Source organism: Lathamus discolor, chromosome 1 (assembly GCF_037157495.1).
Source record: "Lathamus discolor isolate bLatDis1 chromosome 1, bLatDis1.hap1, whole genome shotgun sequence".
Taxonomy (NCBI): Eukaryota; Metazoa; Chordata; class Aves; order Psittaciformes; family Psittacidae; genus Lathamus; species Lathamus discolor.
The window spans coordinates 79,152,858-79,172,970 of NC_088884.1; the positions used below are offsets into that span (position 1 = coordinate 79,152,858).

Consider the following 20,113-nt stretch of genomic DNA (forward strand, 5'->3'; position numbering starts at 1 on the left):
GGTTGCAAAACATGCAGACAAAAAACCCATCGCAGAGCTGCTGCTTTGTGGATCACCCAGATCTCACCCCATTCTCACCTATAGTCCTGGCACCCATATCCTGAGCAGGGTTACACTGGATGCAGCCCTCAGGCATGTGAAGGACTGCATGGGGCAGACTGCTCTGGACAAAACAAGAGCAATGGATAATCCATCAGATATATAAGCTGTAATCAAAACCATAGGGTAACGGCCACCGTACCCTGAGGGAGTGCCACTAATTTCATTGAGGTTTGCACCCAGGCAATGTCTGAACAAAGCTTCAGGATGGGAAACATGCATCCAATTCACCTACATTTGAGGAAGAAACAACTGTATAAGGGAGTTCAGAGCTGGTAATGCAGAACAAGGGAGGAGGCATAAGGGATAGAAGGACAACAAATGAAATATCAAGGGCCAGAAGAGATGGAGCATCAGTGAGGTGAGGCTTTGCACAGTCAGCTAGCCACAAGTGAGGTCAGTGAGACTGAGAAGCCCAAAAGGTCCAGAGGGACAGGAATACAGCATCAGAGAAGGACAAAGTCAGATGGCTCTGAGACATGCCAGCACAGCTGTAAACGAACACCATGAGCCCAGCGATGTTACCCTTGACTGATAGTGAGAGCCCCTGAGAGCCTTCACTCTGACCTGCCCAGCTTCCCCTTGTGCCCTCTTCTGACAAGGACAGGTTAATAGGACATACTGCTGCAGGGTTTGTTCCTTGCCCAGGGAAGGTATGCCCCAGAGGAAAGGGGGTTACAGGACTTTCCTTTACTTACTCCCAGAACTCGATGACAGGGGAGGTGGTATTTTCACTGGTCACATTGAGCGTCGAGTTTGCCTTCTGGAGCTCCATGCAGTTCCCTTCGGGAGAGGTGCAGAAAGAGAGGGAGCATAAGTAGCATTGTCTGCAGTACCAGATGAACTGCAAAAACCTCCCTTTCCGTCCCCAGCATCGACACTCATTGACATTGAGTCAGGCAAATTCTGTATGTTCCCAAAGATGCACAAAAGGAGTCCCAGGATAAGAAACCTCCAGTGGAAGGTTGGGAGGGGGCTCTACACTCACCTGTGTTCCACTCGTGATCACAGCTGCCCCAGGGGAGGTCGATGGTGAAGGAACTGAAGAGATAAAACAAGGCCCAGGCCAGGACAACGATGTAGTAGAAGTTCAGCAGTACCACAATGACCTGGGAGGCATACCCAATTCCTGTAGAAAGCAAGCCCCAAAGGCAGGTGACCCACACTCCTTGGGCTGGGAACAGGACTCCCCTTGGGAGGTGCTCACACAACGCATTCATCTGCTGCTCCTCACTGACTGCACTGGTGGATGGGTGCCAATGGGGTGACCAAAGCCATCATCCTTTCCCCAAAGCCCACCATGCTGCATCAGGGGCCCCAAGGAGCCCCTCTTGCTGCTGCCTCACCAGAGACTTGTGTGGTCAAAGGGTGGCAACAGGAGGGAACCTGGCCAAGGGATGGGCAGGTTATGCTTGAAAGCCACCCAAAGGGACAGAAACATATGATAGTGCTCTGCCTGCTGAGTAACACCTCTTCTACCAAAATTCACTTTCTATTCTGTTTCCTCACCCCTTTTCACTTTTGCTTGAGAAGCTTTTCCATTAACACCACACACCTTCTCTGAGAGGTGCTGGAGGAGTATCCAAAAGCTTTGGTACATGGGGAAGGGGCAACTGAGACTTTCAGAGAAATCACGGTAAGTGGCTTGAGGCTGGATGACTGTGCTGAAACAGTGTTAGAAGTGGATCTGAGTGCTAACAATTTATTAAGGCAGCTGACACCTTCCAGCACTGAGGTTTTAAGCCACCTGCAAGCTCCGGAAAATGACACAGCACTGACTTAAAAAAGAGTATTATGAGCTCCTCCCATGCTGGGTTCCCCAAGGGTGGGCAGCGGATGTGTGGAGGTACATGGGGAGAGGCACCACTGCTCATTCCCCTGGGCTCCTGTGGTCCCCCCCGCCAAGCTCACCCCACTCACCTTCGAAGAGGGGGCAGATCCTGCGCCAGGCAGTCACGCCTCCCTGGCTGGTGTACTGGCCCAGCGCCGTCTCCAGGAAGAAGACAGGGATCCCGCAGGTGAAGAGGAAGATGAGGTAGGGGATGAAGAAGGCACCTGGCAGATTCAAGGAGAGGATAGGAAAAAGTAAGTGCTGTGGGGTGACTGAGGTCAGGCCATCTCCAACCTGGCACTGGGCAGGTTGCTCCCTGGGCAACAGCATGGAAGGGATGGGGGCTGCAGGGGAAGGAAGATGAGATGCCAGGAAAAAGGGATTTTCCTCACATTTCATCTCCTGGAGTGATGTGATTGCATGAGAAACTCATCATTTGGAAAAGAGAGAGAAAAGGAAAGTGTCTAGGCCTGATATCTGTGCAAAAAAGAGTGAAACAAGTTCTCAATAGCTGTATAGAAATAGAGAACACCCTACTGTAAAGCTGTTGTAACTTTAAATTGAGTTGGCAATTCCTTTCACACTGATTAGTTTAAGTTGATTAGCCCATGGATGACTACACCAAGGAACTGAAGAGCACGTAAAGACTGACACCTTCACCCAGGCTGTGGGTTTGCTCAGTCATTTGCCCACTGAAAAGCAAGTAATGTATACACGTCATGGCAGCAGCTAGGGCTGCCTTCCTGTTCAAGCCCTATCATGAAACCAGGTGGAGAAAGAGAAAACGCATCAGTCTTTTGATCACCCCAGACTAATGCTAAATGCAGTAATGGCTTTTTACCCTGCAGAGCACAGGAGAAGCCCTGCAAGATGGTCCATGCTCCCTGCTGCACTCACGCACCGCTGAAGCTGCTCAAGCTCCGCTGCAAAGACAGTGACACGGGGCAGGACAGGGAGCTGATGTGGAAAGGCTGTCCCCAAGCAGGTAGCAGCAGGGGGCTCAGAGGGGCATTCAGGGTCAGAGGTGGCAACCCAGCCAGCCACTAACTGTGTTTTCCCTGCATAGGCCTGTTCTGTGCCTGGGGGATGCTAATGTGCTCTGGGGGCATGTCAGTGGGGGTGTATGAGAAATAACAATCCTGATGCACAGGCGAACTGAGAACCAACAGATTTCATTACAAAGCTTAGCTGGCACACAGGGGCAGGGAAGGGGAGCTTCAGAGACCAGCCAGAAATCGCACCTCATGTTCATCCCAGCCAGGTACAGAGCCACAGCCCTGCCCTTCTTGCAAAAAAAATGCAACCAGCAAAAGACAAGGAGGGCAGCTTGGCTGCAATCTGTGGGCAAACAGCAGCCGAAGGGATGCTGAAGGCAGCCCCAGGGGAGCAACTAGCATCTACCCACATGTTCTCCCTTAACCAGTAAATAGATGTTGGTGGGGCAAAGAGCAGGGGAAGTGGTTGTATCAACACCATCCCAAGTGCAAATACAGGGTGGGCAGAGGCTGGATTGAGAGCAGCCCGGAGAAGGACCTGGGGGTGTTGGTTGACAAGGAGCTCAACATGACCCAGCAGTGTGCGCTCGCAACCCAGAAAGCCAACCGTATCCTGGGCTGCATCAAAAGCAGCGTGACCAGCAGGTCGAAGGAGGTGATCCTGCCCCTCTACTCTGCTCTTGTGAGCCCTCACTTGGAGAATTGTGTGCAGTTCTGGTGTCCTCAACACAACAGGGATGTGGACCTGCTCAAGCCAGTCCAGACGAGCGACATGAAGGTGCTCTGAGGGCTGGACCACCTGCCCTACAGATAGGAGAAGACAGGCTGAGAGAGTTGGGCTTGTTAGGCCTGGAGAAGAGAAGGCTCTGGGGAGATCTTAGAGCAGCTTCCAGTGCCTAAAGGAGGCTACAAAAAGTCTAGAGAGGGACATTTCAGAAGGGCCCGTAGTGATAGGACAAGGGGGAATGGCTTTAAACTGAAGGAGGGCAGATTTACATTAGATGTTAGGAAAAGATTCCTCACTATGAGGGTGGTGAGGCCCTGGCACAAGTTGCCCAGAGAAGCTGTGGCTGCCCCATCCCTAGCAGTGTCCAAGGACAGGCTGGATGGGGCTTTGAACAACCTGGTCTAGTAGAAGGTGCCCCTGCCCATGGCAGGGGGTTGGAACTGGATGATCTTAAGGTCCCTTCCAACCCAAACCATTCTATGATTTTACGAGCTCCCAGCTATCATGCAATCACGTTACCATAAAGCAGAGCCTATTTCCAAGAGATATTACTCTCATATAACAAGTCTGTGCTTAACCGAACTGCAGCCAGGGGATCCCAGGGAGGGACCGGGCAGCAGTGGGCCCTAGGGTCTGTGTGGGTTGGGGAGCACTGGGGAGGGGCTGCAGTAGCAGCAGTCACACCGCCAGACAGGCTTCCCTGGTATTTCCCAATCGGAGGGGCCCAGCGAGGGCCTGACCCCGCCACGGGAGGCGAAAGCAAGAGCAAACAACAGCAAAATGAACATTTTTAACTCCTTTTTTTCTTTTTTCTCCACTACAGAGGGCCTTAGTGTCAGACACCGAGTGCTAAAGGGGTCAGGAACTACCCTTTCTTTGTTACACAGAAATATCCTTAAAGAACGGAAAAGTGACTCTCTGTCCCTCTCTGCATAACTCGGATTTTGCAGATACCTTTTTGGGGAAGAGCCTGATATTTAGGCAAGCAGAACAAGAGCTGAGAGAGGTTGTCACTGCTGCCTACACACAGCTCAGAGCAGGGAGAAAGCTCTGCTGGATGACTCTGTTTCAACCGGTCGGTAATGCTAGTACAAGTGCCAAAGGTTGTAGGCTGGCCGTGGCTGACCTAGAGCTGGAAATTACACAAAGGTCCCTCACCATTACTGAAGCACCAGAGAAGAAAGTGCCTGGATCAGCCTTCCCGAAGGAGTATGGGACAAAATGTTTGGCAGCCCTTGAAACTGCTCTTGAGCCATTGCAAGGGATTTAATACAGCACCAAGCTGGAGGAGGCTGGGCTCCACAAAGCAGCAGGGAGCCTCAAGTCCAGCACAGCCTCATCGCACTGCCAGTCCTGTGCCCCATCCTTGCTCCAACCTCATGGGAAGGGGACCAGAGATTAAATATCTGCTCGAGATTTCAAGCTCCTCGTAGTCTCTGCAGCTTCATGGGGCTTTGCTGCAGGCTCATTTCTGGGTCCCACTCCGTCCGATGGGATGGTGCCCAGGAAGAGGGCAGCAGTGGGAGCAGATACGGCTCAGCAAGCAGCCAAGAAATGTTCCCCATGGAAAAGGAAAACATTGAAAATCCTTCACTTTCAATGGGGAAAGGAAATGCCCAACCACCTGGTGAAAAGAAACAAGCACTAAGCAAAACACAGCGTGAAATCAGCTAAACAGCAGTTAATCCTCTTTTATGCAGTTTAGTGAGGCCCATGAGACTACCCCAAGCTCAAGCCAGGGGATTTCAGCCCTGGGTCGCCAGTGCTCGCCCCCCATCAGCTCCCAGCCAAGCACCATGTTGCCTCTGCCCAGCCCTTCCAGAGGGCCCAATTAGCAATTAATCACCAAACAGGGGAGCAGCTCCCCCCTCTCCAATGCCACTGAGCCCAACTCCAATGAAGCTTCGAGCTTTCAGGTTTCCAGAGAGTTTTCTCCCTTAAAAGGCAGCCATAAACACCTGCAAAAGCCTGCAGTAAGCAAAAGTGAGCCCAGCTCCACTGCCGAGCCACAGGGCAGCCTCGTGGGGAGATCAGTCACTGGTCACTGCTGAGCAGCATCAATGTGCTGGCACCTCAGAGGTAACAGCAATGCCTCGATTCCTTTCTCTGCATAAAGAGCGTCCATGCACACACCTCACAGCCCTGCCATGTGGCAGGGTCCCCTCTCCCGCATGCTTCCATCGCTGGTGGATGCCAGGGTGCAGGAAGGGTATGGTGCTTCTGCAAGGCAAGGAAAACCCCTTCACTCTGCCCTGCTCCTGCCACCTGGCTCCAGCACCCAGGGGACACCCCTCCATGGTCACACACCAGACCGGGACTTCTAACTGAGAGCCCCTTGGAGGCCCCCTGATCCTCCAGGAAATGCTGCAGCTCCTCACAGCACCATCAGGGCCCTGTGGCCTCCCACTTCACTCCCTGTTATGCCACTGGGAATCTTATCTGCACAAGTTGCTGGTGCTCCTCAAGGAAGAAGTGCCTGGGGTGAGACACGCTGCTGAGAGAGCCCTGTCCCTGCTCTTCCTGCCTCCCGCTGCAGATGGACACCCACCTCACCAGCAGGACCACACGCTGCTGGAAAACACAGCTACCACCATCAGGGACGTTGGGACATCACTGCTTGGTTACCCACATCCCACCAGACCCAAACAACCCTTGCTTGTGGCCCAGATGGCAGCACCAGGTTGGCATCCTCTCTCAGATTCATGACTTGGGTGCTGCTGAGAGGCTTGCCCTAGTGCTGGGCAGGGCCAGACAAGGATGCTACAGAGGCAAGAGGGACCACAGAGGGATGGAGGTTGCCCCTGGGGCTGCGCTTACCTCCACCATTCTTGTAGCAGAGGTAGGGGAAGCGCCATACGTTTCCCAGGCCGATGATCTCCCCAGCCACAGACAGGACATACTCCAGCTTGTTGTTCCACTGCCCTCGCTCCAGGGTCTGGTCACCCTCTTCCTCCTTCTCCTTTTCCATGTCAGGGCGTGCAGGCACCGTTTCGCCATTGCTGACAATGCCAGGGACTCTGTAATCCATCCCACCTTCAGAAGGAGTTTCCTTCGTTACAGTAAGCAGAAGCCATGCAATGAGGCAGAAATTTGGACTACGGGAGGCAAGAGAGGGGAGAGGACACACACGCACACACACACACACGCACACTGGATCATTCCTCTCTGTACATGGAAGACCCAGTGGCTCAGCCAAGGCTGGAGCTCCCACTATGGCAGGTACAGGGAGCAGACTTGGGGCTGGAGTGGGATCAGATACTTGACCATATATTTTATAAGGGTTTCTCTTCTCCCCTGTTGCTGCTTACTGCGGTCTGGTTTTAAAGACCATTGAATGAAAGCCGCAAAACACACAGAAGTCTTAGTCTTGGGAAGAGGACAAACTGAAATAAGAGAAACTTATTTGGTGGTGGCAACAGTTGCTGGCAGTCTACTAGGCTGCAAGGAAAAGTGAGTTTTCAGAATGATGCTGTCCTTCTAACAGCAGGAAAAGAAAGGGTGCAGAAGTTACGGCCATCTGAGATGTCTCATTGCCCAGGGTCTGCCCCTGCAAACACCTGCCCATTGCCTGCAGAGGCTCCCCACAGCACCACTCTCAGCAAGTTTTGGCACTGCAAGAGCTTCCCTAGTCTCTAAAGAGATCTCTGCTAAGAGAAGTAGATCAGAACAGAGTAGGTGAGCCCCTATCCCGTTGTCCCACTTTGCCCCAACATCCTCCAAGAGGCCGCCTCTCCTCCCAGGAAAGCCAGGGCATAGCACAAGTGACTGCTGGTGCCCAGCTGGTGCCCCAGAGCCCAGCAGAGGTAGGTATGGCAGTAAGGGTGGCACCACCTCTGCTGGAGCCATTTAGGAATCTTAGGGGTGGCTTAAGCGTGTTCCTCATGGGCAGGATTCCACCCTGGCTGCAGGGCAAAGGGTGAGGACTGTGGTTCCCAGCAACACCCACTGCCAAAGCCGGGATCACTGAGGACCTCATGTCAAGGAGGGCACCTTCCTCTGCCGGGTGCCAGCCCACAAGCCTGCTCATGCCCTGCAGAGGCTGCTCCCCAGCCCCAGCCCAATGCTGCCATTCATTCCCACCTGCAACCCCCTTGCCAGGAGACCAGGAAAAGGCTCTGGCAGCAAATGACACTCTTCCTGCATCCAGGGAGAGGAAAAAAGGGCAAAGCAGCACTTTCCACCTCTCTCCCTCCCCCGGCATATTCCCCTATAAAACTCCTCGGACGTGAAGAAGAAACACTGGCAGGCGTTTGACAGCAGCCACAAGGAAGGGCTGGGAGGACCCCTGCACGCTAGAGAATGATTAAACAGGCAGAAAGCGCACCGTGACCTCTCATCCGGGCAGACCCAAGGGGTACGGGGGAGCGGGGCAAGAAGGAAACGGGAGCAGAGGTGTTACCTTGCGGACGCCGCTGTCGGGGCGCAGCCAACAGGAGACGCGAAGGCAGGACCGAAAGGTGCTGGCTATTTAAAGTGTGGAAAGGAAAACTTCGGTGGTGCTGTAATCCTAGACTTCGCCCAGCCCACATTCCTTCCCCCACCCCCCAGGGCTGGACAAAAACCTACACATGACTGATTTCATGGCCAGTGCAAAGGGGCTCGTTCCCCCCAGCCTGCCAGGGCTCACGCTGCCTCTGCCCATGCTCTTCCCTACTGGGCCAGGAGCGCTTCGCTCCTGCTTTCCGTCCTCACCCTCCCTAACACTGCCCCTGGAAGCATGGGGGAAAGGGGAGACCACAACACACAGGTGCCCCTGCAGCCGAAGCCTGGAGACCTGCTGGGAAGAGGTAAGGGATGAAATATGAATTCATATTGAATTCCCATCATGGGGTCACTCCTTGGGCACAGGGCAAGTTGCTGCTCTGCAGACCAAACCTTAGTTCCCAGGGGGACAAGCTGGGCTGTGCCGTAGCCACAAGCAATGGTTGGCAGCAGAGCTCTGGGCTGGAAATAAACCCTGCTAAACTCTCTGCTGCTTCTTACTAAGGGTGCAAAACAGCCTAGCCTCATTCAGAAAGTTGGCAGGTTGCAAGCTCTCTTCCCTCACACACAGGGATCTTTGCCACTGGTCTTTCCCAGGAGGAGCACTGCCCCATCCCAGAACACCAAGCCAGAAGCTGCAATGGGAGTGCAGGCAAAATCACACAGCAGGGAGAAAAACAGCCCCAGTTGTGCATAGCCAGCACTGGGCTGCGAAATTAGCTGTTGCTACTCGGATAGGAGGTCTTGGCATTACTGCAGGTAGTTCTATGCTTTGAGGGCAGGAAAAAGCCAAACAACGGGATGGTGGTGATGGTGGATGTGTTACAGCTGGTCCAAGGATTTAAGTGAGAATAGGTGTTACATCTGTGGATAAATATCTGGGGGAAAACAAAACAAAATGAAACGAAAGAGTCATGCTGTTGGGTTCATTCTCCTTGTATAAGGTCTGAAAAGCAGCAGCAAAACCTGAGTTGTGTACACAGGGTTTGAGAAGGTATTAGGAAAACAACAGGAATGAAGCAGCAAACGCTGCAGCATCACCATGTTAATCTGTGATGTACCCACACAGCATCAGCCTTCCTACAGGAGAAAAAGGGAAAGGGAAGAGGGGTGGGCAGAGGTAAGGAATGGACTCAACAAAGGAATGATCAAATACATGACTCATTGTCTCAGGAATCGATGCCTAGAGTGACAACAAAGGTGTAGGAAATCAGGAAAAGACAGAGAAGATGAATATACTGTTCACCACATCTCTTAGTGCAGCAGCTAAAGGCATTCGATGAAATTTTCAGATTCAAACCAAAAGGAAATGCTTTTTCCTCCCACTGTGCATAGTTAACTAAACAGGGTACCTGTGGCCATTGCCACAGCATAGCGTTTACACATCCACCAAGGGCTGCACTACAGAAGAAGCAGTTAAATAGGATGCCCAAATAAAACAATCAGCTCCAGTTCACAAACCAGTGGTTGTTGGAAACCAGGGAAGATGCTCCAAAGGAGGAATTACATGAGATGGGGGGAAGCAGAGAATATCCCTGGTGCAGAAACCATCTCAGAGTGAATAGTGTAGCTGTTAAATAGTCAGGGTAAGGATATAGGGATTAAAAAACCACAGCAAAGTCAGATAATACCTTGCCTCATGCAACAGATTGGTGTAAGGAGAGAGGAGATTGAATAAGGAAGCATTTCTAGAGATTCTCAAGACTATTGTGTACAATAGCGTTGCTGCCTGACTATCCCTAGATAACCAGCAATCACTGCAGCGCACCGATGGCAATAATCTTATCCGCAAGATGACAAGCAAACTGGCAGGAACTAATAGACTATGATAGGAAGCAGTGTAATCAATAACAAACTATTTGACTTCCGCCCAGCGAGATAAGGCTGTGCTGAACACAATAAATTGAAAATGAAAACAAACGTTCAGTGTAAACATCAGCAGCAAGGGGAAATATTCAACATACAAGTGCAAAAGCGAACTGGAAAACCCTGAGCAAAGCACATTTAAAGTAAGACATCACTTCACACGTCTTCTGGGGTGAAACATGAAGAAGTCCATATGGTCTGGGAGATGTTACTTGAGAGATTTAAAACGAATAACAAAAATCCATCTTTTTGCTGGAGATAGGAAAAGAACCAACAAATATCACACAGGATCGGTTAAGACTACAGAAAAAGATGTTTCCAATACATGTTTTAAAATTGCAGAAGGCAAAGAAACTGGGAGGGACTTAAATCAGCCCATCAGAGGCAAGGAGAATCTAAAGGGGAAAAACGCAAAGGATGCAGTCTCGATGCCTAAGATTTTGAGTCTGTAGCCATATCTAAGCCAACAGGGGCAGTCTAAAACAAAGCCTTAGGAAACAGATTCACAAGAAACAAATAAGAGAGATGGAAGAATGTGACTCTTTAGAAAACAAAGGGAACACGCCTAGATAACATGCGTGCTGTAGTGACAGGGGAGCTATTTCACCCCGAGGTCTACCGGGATATTGCCATTTAAGAATATCTGAACACACGTACCTGTGTTTTATTTATACGAGCAAGGAGGACACGAGGGAAGGGCTTTTCCAGCAGCACGTGCCACCCGGAGTCGTGCAAGCTGAACCTCCCCGGGCAGCTGCAGACCATCTTCCTCCCAGTGCTACGAGTGCTGGCAACTGGCAGCGCCGATGCTGGCGCCCGTCCCGTGTGCATCGCTCTCACGCCACCCCCCCGGCATGGCACAAGGGGGTTACTTTGGGGTGGCCTCCCCTGCCGGAGGTACACAAGGGGAGGTTGCCTCTTCAGTAACCACCCTCCAGAGCACAGGGTTGAAGACGGCACCAGCCACCGCAGCCGCGCTCCTCCCAGCCCCGTCCTGGGCAGCTGGGCTGTGAACCACCATTTGCTGGAACAGTTCGTGCTGGAGCAATGCCTCCCCGAGCAGGTCCTGAAGCAGTTTCCAGGGCCAGGCAGGCAGCCAGGCTGTCTTTGCTGGCACAAAGCAGCGCAGCGCTGATGCACGGCTGGCTTGGACACTGCTCACCAGCACCTGCTTTGGGAAGAGCGGTGGACCAGGGGGGTCTTTGTCGGTGTACCTCACACCTCAGCAAGCACAAGGGCTGGAAAATCCCAATCCTAAAGGCTACCGATTCCTCTCTTGACATTGATGTTGCATTTTGCTCATCTTCCTCTTTACCTTACATTTGCCCAGGTTTCTTTCCTCAGCTTGGTCCCAGTCTTCCATCAGCAGCTGAAGCTGTGCTCTCAGTGAAGCGCTCATAGCCTGAACAAAGCAAGCCTGGAATGAGCTTCCTCTTGAGCTAACAAGGTACTTAGACATTTCTGGGGTCAGATGTGCACAATAACTGTCCCCATCCCACAGAACCTGTACACAGGAGCGCTGGTCCTGCATGCTCCAGTAGGAACCATAGGACCTACTCCCAGGTCTGATCTTACTTCATGCCTGCATCCAGCTGAGCAGGGAACGAGTGTTAATTAGATTTCCCTCTTCCAAAGTACCCAGCCACCTTAAGAGGTGGTTCAAACCTAAAAGGAGGACGGATTCAAAGGCACTGGCTTAGAGGAATGACGGGGCGGGGGGGGGGGGGGGGGGAAGAGGAGAAGGAAATGTTTACTGGGAGACACGCACAATCTCTTGCTGCTCTGCAAGTAATAGCAACTAGTAAATGAACTTATGTTCCTAACCTAAAAAAGTGCTTTTAGGAGAGTAGCCAAAGCACAGTTGCTGCTGTTTTGACATTCCCCACGTAAAGAAGCCATCAGGCATGTCCACCCTTTGCTGCCCGCTTCCACTTCCCTCTCTGCTCCTCTGTCACATGTGACAAACTGCCTCCATGTGTTTTGGGCTGTGTAATCTTGCAGGCCACCTCCCAGCTTCCAGGAACACAATTTGCCGTTGTATTATCTGGGAACCAAAGGCCAGAGCAAACACAATACATTTCCTCTATCTGATAAGCACCCTCCTATTGGCCTTTTCAGCCTGAAAACGTTATTCAGCCTAAGTGGCCATGGCTGTAGCAAGCAAAATTGTCACGAGTATGCACAGAAAAGGGATAAATAGAGGCTGATACTGGCTGGCACATTGCAGGAACCTGGAGACTGCTCAGCAGAGAAAGAAGCCAAAGTAAGCACAAAGGACTGACTCCTGCTTGAGCGCTAAGCTCCCTCCCAGAAAGGCACATGTATTTTAAAACCACAGTGGCAGACGCCAAAAGCCATTGCAAGAGCCTGCAGTTCCCACAGTGATGGAAGACCTCACTGCAGCCATTTGGACAGCCTCATTCAGACACAGCCTCCCTAGCGAGTATCTGCTCCCAAATAACGACCTAAAAGACCAGAACCCAGAGGTAAGAAAAGCCGTGTCCCTACTGAACACCTGCAGAGTGGCAGAGGCCTCATTTTTGAGTCCAGGCTGTTCGTGGTGCAAGATATGTCTGTCTACAGACACCATGCTCTGCACACAGAAGATAAATGGGTGACACTCGTATGCTAGCTAGAGCCCAGGGACTGGCTTGAACACAGGACAGCATGCTCACACTGCTGGAGAACCCCCTCCTGCAGACACCAGTGCTGTACCCTCTGCACACAGAAGCTGAAGGCGATGCTTGCACTGCAGTAGTGCGTAGGTTGAGAGCATGCTGTGAGTCCCTCTCTATGCACCTCTGATGAAAGGTGGTAGAGCACAGGTGGGGATACGCTGAGACCAAAAGGACTGTGCCCCCAGACCTGCTTTAGCTGTAACATGAATTCCTAGCCACGTAACAGAGGGACAGCAACACAGCTGCTAGTTCCCATCACCATTGTCTCGGCTACATCCAGTGCCAATAGTTTCCCCCTGGACCAGGATGGAAACAGCAGTGCTGCTCAGGTGTGCACTTGCCTGTCTGGAACAGCAAATCCAAGAACATGTAGGCATCTGCATTGCATGCACAAGCACAGCAGGAGTGCCAAGGCAGTGCCTCCTACTTTCCCCCCAGACCCATCAGGTACCACCAGTTCCCCTCAGGGCTCTTCCCTAGTTCCACTTTGCCAGCAACTGGGCAGCCTGAACAAACCCTTGCAGAGTAACTGCGGGAACAGAGCCTGAGCACGTTTTAGGGAGAGAGCAGGAATCCGGCTCTTCTGCAGCCTAGCCATCGACCTCCTGCTGTGAAAACTGATAGTTTGCATCAAGAAAAGAAAGCTCGCCAGTTGTTCTTGCAAGGAGATAATTAGAGGGCATTTTCTTATCAAGAACCATATGCCAAAGGAAATCAGAACTTCAGGGGAGTAATAACAGCAGTGTTGCTTAAGCAGTGAAGTGAGAAGTATAAGATCAGCAGATTGATTAGGTATGGGGTAGACTGGGGGGTAGAGAAGGACTATGAGGACGATGGCTGTTCCTTATGCTCTGCACATCCCACTCCTCTGAGGTGCAGATATAAATCTGAAACATTGATAAGGCCGGGATTTACATCCCCCTGCGCTCCGTGTGCCTGCAGGGGGGATGTTCCGGCAGGAAAAAGGAACAGCTTTACTCAGAGGTCAGAAAAGTTTGTACCTGCTTAACTGATTCTTCCACCAAATAAACCAATCTGGTTTTAAACCAGCAAGGTTTGGGCAGTGCTCTCAAAGCATCTCTTCGTGCTCATTTACATACTCTAAAAGAAGTAAAAGGGTACTTTTTCATCCAGGAGACTTACTGGGCTGGTAGCTACTCAGAATATAAAGTTTCCATTCTGGGCGAAAATCCAATAGTCAGATAGTCACTGGTGGCCAGGCTGCGAGGAAGTGTTTTCAGCAGTTTCCCAGCAGTCAGTTTTCTAAGCAAGACGTGACAAGGTGAGAACTTTGGCATTTCAAAAAGCACCAGTAAGAAATAAAAACATGGGCTGGGCCTTACCATCTTCCAAAAATCAGGAACACAGCAGGTTTTAGAAAGCCCCTGCAGTGCCGGGGGGCGACACCTCTTCAAAACACCCTAGGCAGCCCTCATCCCAGCATAAGGAGCAGGGTTGCTGCGCTTGGAGAAGCACCTCCTGGGAGCGCAGAGCCCACCCCTGAAATGCTGCCCGGTCACAAGCAGCCCTACAAGGCTGTGCAGACCACACCAGCTCCCAGTGGTGCTCAGCAGGAGCAGTTTGTGTCTCGTTTTGCTTCTGCGGTCAGTGGCAGCCTGAGGCAGGGCAGGAGGAACAAAGTGACCTGTGCTGCTCATCTTCTCTAACATTCCCCTTGGCTGCCATGCTGAGGGCCCTGCAAGGTAGACACTAAGAGTGCAGAGGTAGCCCTGCAGACACAGGAGGTCACATACAGGAAACATGCTCCCTAACACTCATATACTGAACTGGCTCAGGGCTTTGTGGGGCTCTGAGACACAACATGAGCAAGAGCCTTTAGCTTTTAGATGTCATCCCAGAAAGATGGGCTTCTGCCCGAAGCAATCTTCATACTGAGGCTGATCTTTTGCCTACAAGTCATTCCTGTTTTGTTGGTCAGTTGCAAAATATCACGACACTGACTCTCTTTCTTTTAGGCTTAGACCTGGGTTTTTTTCCCCTCAAAAATTTAGGTGAAGAGTCATTTGCGAGTTTTGGTAACTTAAGGCAATCTTACTTTTCTGGTGGATCAGCCAGCAAGATGCTGACCTGCATGAAGGATGCTCTGGCTTGGAGGTGGAGAATGGAAACTCCATGCTTCCCCACAGTAGAGTAAGCAAATGCTGAGCTGCAAGGTAGGAAAAGCTCCAGAGAGGTGGTTTGTAGTCTCAGTTTCTCTGGAAGGAGACAGGCAGCCCTAGAAGGGTGAGAGGTGAGACATCCCCTGCTGGGAAGGGAAGTCCAGGAGAGCAAACAGAGCCTGCAAAGGGAATCTGTCCTGGTCTCATTTGGCCTCATTTCCCTGGGAGCTGGGATTGCCCAAGTTGCGGTGGGAATGCCCCAGGAGCAGGAAAGCAGAAAAGCACATGAAACAATTGTATTTCTTTGAGATCACTGGAGCAAGGGAGAAACAGACTTGGAATGGCTGTTTCTTAGGACAAAGCAAGTTCCTTTTCGCATGTATCTCAGGTGTTGCTTGTGCAGCTGCACTCTGTAAATGGGAGTTATACAAAAAGTGCCTGCCGCCTGCTCCAAACAGGAATCTGACCCGTCAGCTTCCTGAACTGCCTTACTCAACAAGAAAGAAAGAAACCCCCCAACTTTTAAGTTGTGATTAGCCCCTCTGTTACTGTGTGCTCTCCGCCATTATCTGTTATTTGCTCAGCTTTGTGTATTCTCCAGTTTTCCAGCATCCCTAAATCCTAGGGTGTGGCCATTCGAAGAATATATTTTCCTACCAGAAGCCAGGGGAAATCAGTACTCCAGCCTTCAATTCCCTGTGCACACATGCACATGCAGGAACAGAGTAGGATCCTTTCGCAGCACTGTATCTTCATTATCTAATCCGCAAGCTGTCATCCATTCCCTTCTAACAAATGCAACTTGACAAAATACTGGATATGAAGGGGCACTAAAGCATTATAAACGTCATGGAAAGCACCCTCCTAAAGCTCTTGATTCTTCTGAAAACCACTTATGATCCAATTTCTTCTGCACCTACTTTCCCTCCAGACACAATGAGTGATAGCCCAAGGATTAGGGCATCAGAGCAAGACTACACCAGCTTCTTCCCTCCTCCACAGTCCACATGCACGCCAGACACATGTTCATTAGCAGGGAAGTCTGTCCACTCCACAGGGAAATAATTGTGTCTGACAAGCTACTCCATGGGTCTTCTCTCATACAACAGTAATCGTGTTAGTCAGGCAGGACTGACAATCTTGGTTGCTAACTACAGAGAAGGCAATGATGTGAGGTAATGCCCAGAGTGCAAACAACCCACCCAGCCACCTTCAAACCTTACCAGTACAGATACAAACCTGGATAATGGTTTATAGCTGCACCAGCAGACCGCCAGCTTGTAGCAAGAGGTGAAGAGCAGAAGTACCACACACTCACCTGGGGGTTCATCAGCATTAGGTAGGGTTGCTACTAGATGATTCCACTTCTTCAGCAGGTATTCTCAGACACTGGCATGCACCAACTGTCTCTCCCAAGAATGTTTCTGGGCAAAGCTCAAGCATCTATCTCCCACCTATTTTCTGCATTAAGAGACAATCAGGAAAGCTGACAGAGGTAATGGGATGCTCTGATAATGTCTAGATTTTGGTCTTTACAGTATTTAGCTCTCATAATGCCATTGCAGAGATGCACACAAGACCTGGCTGAAGTCCCAGCTGTGAAAAGGGAAAAGTGAAACCATTAGCTGATAGAAATAAACACAATATGCTATTCACCTCACATCCCACTAAAATCTGAGCTACTCCTCAAGCACATATTTTGGGTTTGGGTAGGCTCCACTGTTACTATCACAGAACAGCAGCAGGAAACATCCTATTTGTCCAGAGAGCAGTGTGCCCACTGCCTGGCAGGTGACTGGAATTGCTGCGGGACTGAGTATGGCCTGAATTAACCTGGAAACAGAGGCAACAGTTCGATCTGCTGGCACATCACCCGTCCACCAAAAGCAGATGCCAGGCTGGTTAGTGACATCAACTGTCTCAGGACCAGCATGGTCAGAGATGGAAGCTCTCCTTGGAAATTAATACCCACAGCAGCTCCCTCTGGCACTTGGTGTTAAACAGCTTTTTCTTTTGGGGGTGGACGAAGGGAAGGGGGTGATATACAGACTGCCAAAAATCAGTCTCTGAAAAGCCTCCAACTGAGACACAATGCCCCATCTAGGATTAAGACTATTCACTGCAGCAGGGCTTTTGTTTCAAAGGCATTCAGAGCATGTCTCCGGCCAAATATTTCTGGTTTTCAATAAATCCTTGCTACTTTCATTGCCTTTACCTTCCAACTTAACATTCACTTGTACCGAGCCATCTCATCACATCAGGCTCAATGCTCTCAACGTCTTGCCGTGCAGTTTCCAGCTGTCCTACACATTCATCACCCTCCCAAAGACAGCATGACTAGAATTTCGATAAGGGCTGGATTTATTGCCTCTCCCCGCTGCCTGGAGCTCCAAGCAGAGTTCCTGTTTGGTTCAGGCAGGCTGACCAAACACATTCTTCGTGACTGCAGCTGGAAAGGATTTGAAGGAGTTCCCTGCTTTTTATTTTCATCTCAAGCTTCAAATCTTGCTTGTAGCAGACCACAGTTCTGAACTTCTTACATGGGCATTGACTTCAGGAATGATTTTGAGAAACTTCCTCCACCTTTACAAAACCCTTTCCAACATACCGCTACTGTACAGTGGTACGTTCTGTCAGTCATTATTTTTAAAGGTACGCAACACATACCTAGAATGGCAGCAAGGCATGCCTAAGGAGCAGTTGGTAAGTATCCGAATACTTTACTCTGCTACAAATCTGTCTTGCGCTTACTCTGGTAACTGTTACTAGAACAGCACAAAATAAAGGTGACAGCTATTTGATATCTGAAGGGGGCCTATAAGGATGCCAGAGAGGGCTTTTTCATCAAGGAGTGTAGCGCTAAGACAACGGGTAATGGGTTTAAACAAGGGAAGTTCAGGCTATATATAAAGAAGTTCTTTATTGTGAGGGTGGTGAGGCACTGAAACACGTTGCCCAGAGAAGTGGTAAATACTCTACCCCTGGCAGTGTTTGAGGCCAGGTTGGACAGAGCCTAGGCCCCGTCATGGCACAGGGGTTTGAACTAGATTATCTTAAGCCCCTTTGCAATCCAAACCATTCTATGATTTGACGATTGGACAGCCTACTGTTGAACGAATGAGGCTGTAGACTGTTCTATTTCTCTTAGAAGACTAGATGCCCCCGATTCATGCTCATTCACGTTATGCTTCTCTTCCAGTGTGAAGAACCATGTAAAAAAGGACCACGCACCAGTAACACTGACTTCAATCAGACCAGCTTGGACTTGTATCTAGATGTACAGGATTGACATAACTGCTTAGCTATAAGCAGCACCTGAAGAAGCCCAGTTCTGCCATTTAGTTTTCCATGCAGCTGACAAATGGCAGTTCAAATAGGTTGTGTTTTTCCTTTGAATCTCATGTCATGGTGATGGAGGAAGCCCAGGAAAATGCCTGGAAGATCATTTTCTTGATGGCTTGTGATGAACGCTTCAGAACATCATGCCCATTCAGTGGAGGAAATTAGGAGGATGCAGGAACTACAGGGCAGCTACCTTCACCCTGGTCCCTGGAAGGTTACAGAACAAATCCTTCTCAAAGCCACATCCAGGCCCATGAGGGGTAAGGGGACTCATAATAGTCACCATTATCATCTTTGCTCGATCTGGTTGCCTTCTGTGTTGATCCTTGTGGACGAGGGGAAAGCAGTGGATGCTCACCCTGACTTGCAGCAAAAACACATTTATGGAGTGGATGGATAACCTACAATGTAGATGAAACATAGGGTGGACTGTTGTCCTCAGGCTCTAGTAGTCATCAACTTGAAATCCAGGAGGTGGCCAACTGCAAGCGGAGGACTTCAAGGGCTGGTATCGGAGACTACTGCTTTCTATCTTACCCCACCTGGGTGGTGGGATAGAGCACAATTAAGGCTGCAGATGACACCAAACTGAATGTTGGTGGAAGACAGGAGTGGGGTAACCCAAAACATGGAAAGAGAGGGCTCCGAATCAATTTTATCTTGATAGGCTGGATTGATATGCTTAATGTTTAAGTCCATCAGTTCCGCACCTGAGAAATAGGAAAAAATAGAAATAGGTCGAAAGATGTGATCCTGCCCCTCTACTCTGCTCTTGTGAGACCTCACCTGGAGTATTGTATGCAGTTCTGGTGTCCTCAACATAAAAAGGACATGGAACTGCTGGAACAAGTCCAGAGGAGGGCCACAAGGATGATCAGGGGACTGGAGCACCTCCCGTATGAAGACAGGCTGAGAAAGTTGGGGCTGTTCAGCCTGGAGAAAAGAAGGCTGTGTGGAGACCTCATAGCAGCCTTCCAGTACCTGAAGGGGGCCTATAGGGATGCTGGGGAGGGTCTCTTTGTCAGGGACTGTAGTGACAGGACAAGGGGTAACGGGTTAAAACTTAAGCAGGGGATGTTTAGACTGAATATAAGGAGGAAATTCTTTCCTGTTAGGGTGGTGAGGCACTGGAATGGGTTGCCCAGGGAGGTTGTGAGTGCTCCATCCCTGGCAGTGTTCAAGGCCAGGTTGGATGAAGCCTTGTGTGGGATGGTTTAGTGTGAGGTGTCCCTGCCCATGGCAGGGGGGTTGGAACTAGATGATCTTGAGGTCCTTTCCAACCCTAACTATTCTATGATTCTATGAAACTGGGGCTAATAGTGAACACAATGAATATGAGTCAGCAGCGTGCCCCTTGCAGTTTATAAAAGCCAGTCCTATACCAGGCTGCACAGTAGAAGCACTGCCAGAAGGTTAAAGGAAATAATATTTTCCCTGTATTCATCACCTGTAAGCTGCATCTAGAGTAACATACCCTAGTTTGGGCTCATGAGTACAAAACCAGACACTGACAAACCTGCAACAAGTCCAGCTGAGAACCATCAAGATTAGAAGGCTGCAGCTCACAACACGGCTCAAGGGAGGCTGAGCTGGGTTTGTTCATCTTGGAAATTAAGGCTGCACGATCTGCAATCTTCAACTACTTAATGGGTGGTTACAGAAAGTATGAAGCCAGACTCCTCTAGAGGCAACAGTGAATCTCTGATTGTATGTTAGACAAAGTTTGCATTGAAGGTGTTACAGAACCAGAACAGGAAGCCAGAAAGGTTGTTTGCCCATCCCTGGAAATACTCAAAACTTAACTGGACACAGCCTAGAAAAACTTGACCTATTTTCAAAGTCAGCCCTGCTCTGGTCAGCAGGCTGACCCAGATAACTTCCTGAAGTCCCCCCAACCTAAATAACTCTATGAGTCTAAAAAAATGAAAAGATCAATGCAAGCTTCGCAGTGTGGCTAACACAGCACAAAGACA

The 20,113-nt window shown here is 50.2% G+C and overlaps 1 protein-coding gene and 1 long non-coding RNA gene across 4 annotated transcripts in view; one reads left to right on the forward strand and one right to left on the reverse strand.

Moving 5' to 3' along the window:
* Positions 1 to 8,335, reverse strand: part of SLC6A13 (solute carrier family 6 member 13) — a 31,446-nt gene extending 23,111 nt beyond the window's left edge. The window contains exons 1-5 of one of the 3 annotated variants that reach the window (XM_065682389.1): positions 8,052 to 8,335; positions 6,470 to 6,685; positions 2,020 to 2,154; positions 1,088 to 1,228; positions 798 to 882 (exon numbers count right to left, since the gene is read on the reverse strand). In XM_065682389.1, the coding sequence (XP_065538461.1) occupies positions 798 to 882; positions 1,088 to 1,228; positions 2,020 to 2,154; positions 6,470 to 6,685; positions 8,052 to 8,181 (707 nt within the window). In that variant the 5' untranslated portion in view covers positions 8,182 to 8,335. Of the gene's footprint in view, positions 1 to 797; positions 883 to 1,087; positions 1,229 to 2,019; positions 2,155 to 6,469; positions 6,702 to 8,051 lie in introns of all 3 variants that reach the window. The other 2 variants (XM_065682397.1, XM_065682407.1) reach the window with 2 other exon arrangements.
* On the forward strand, positions 8,210 to 18,922 carry LOC136015860 (uncharacterized). The gene is made up of 3 exons (XR_010613379.1): positions 8,210 to 8,439; positions 11,331 to 11,447; positions 17,998 to 18,922. It is a non-coding gene; the product is annotated as an uncharacterized LOC136015860 (long non-coding RNA).
* The last annotated feature ends 1,191 nt before the right edge of the window (positions 18,923 to 20,113 follow it).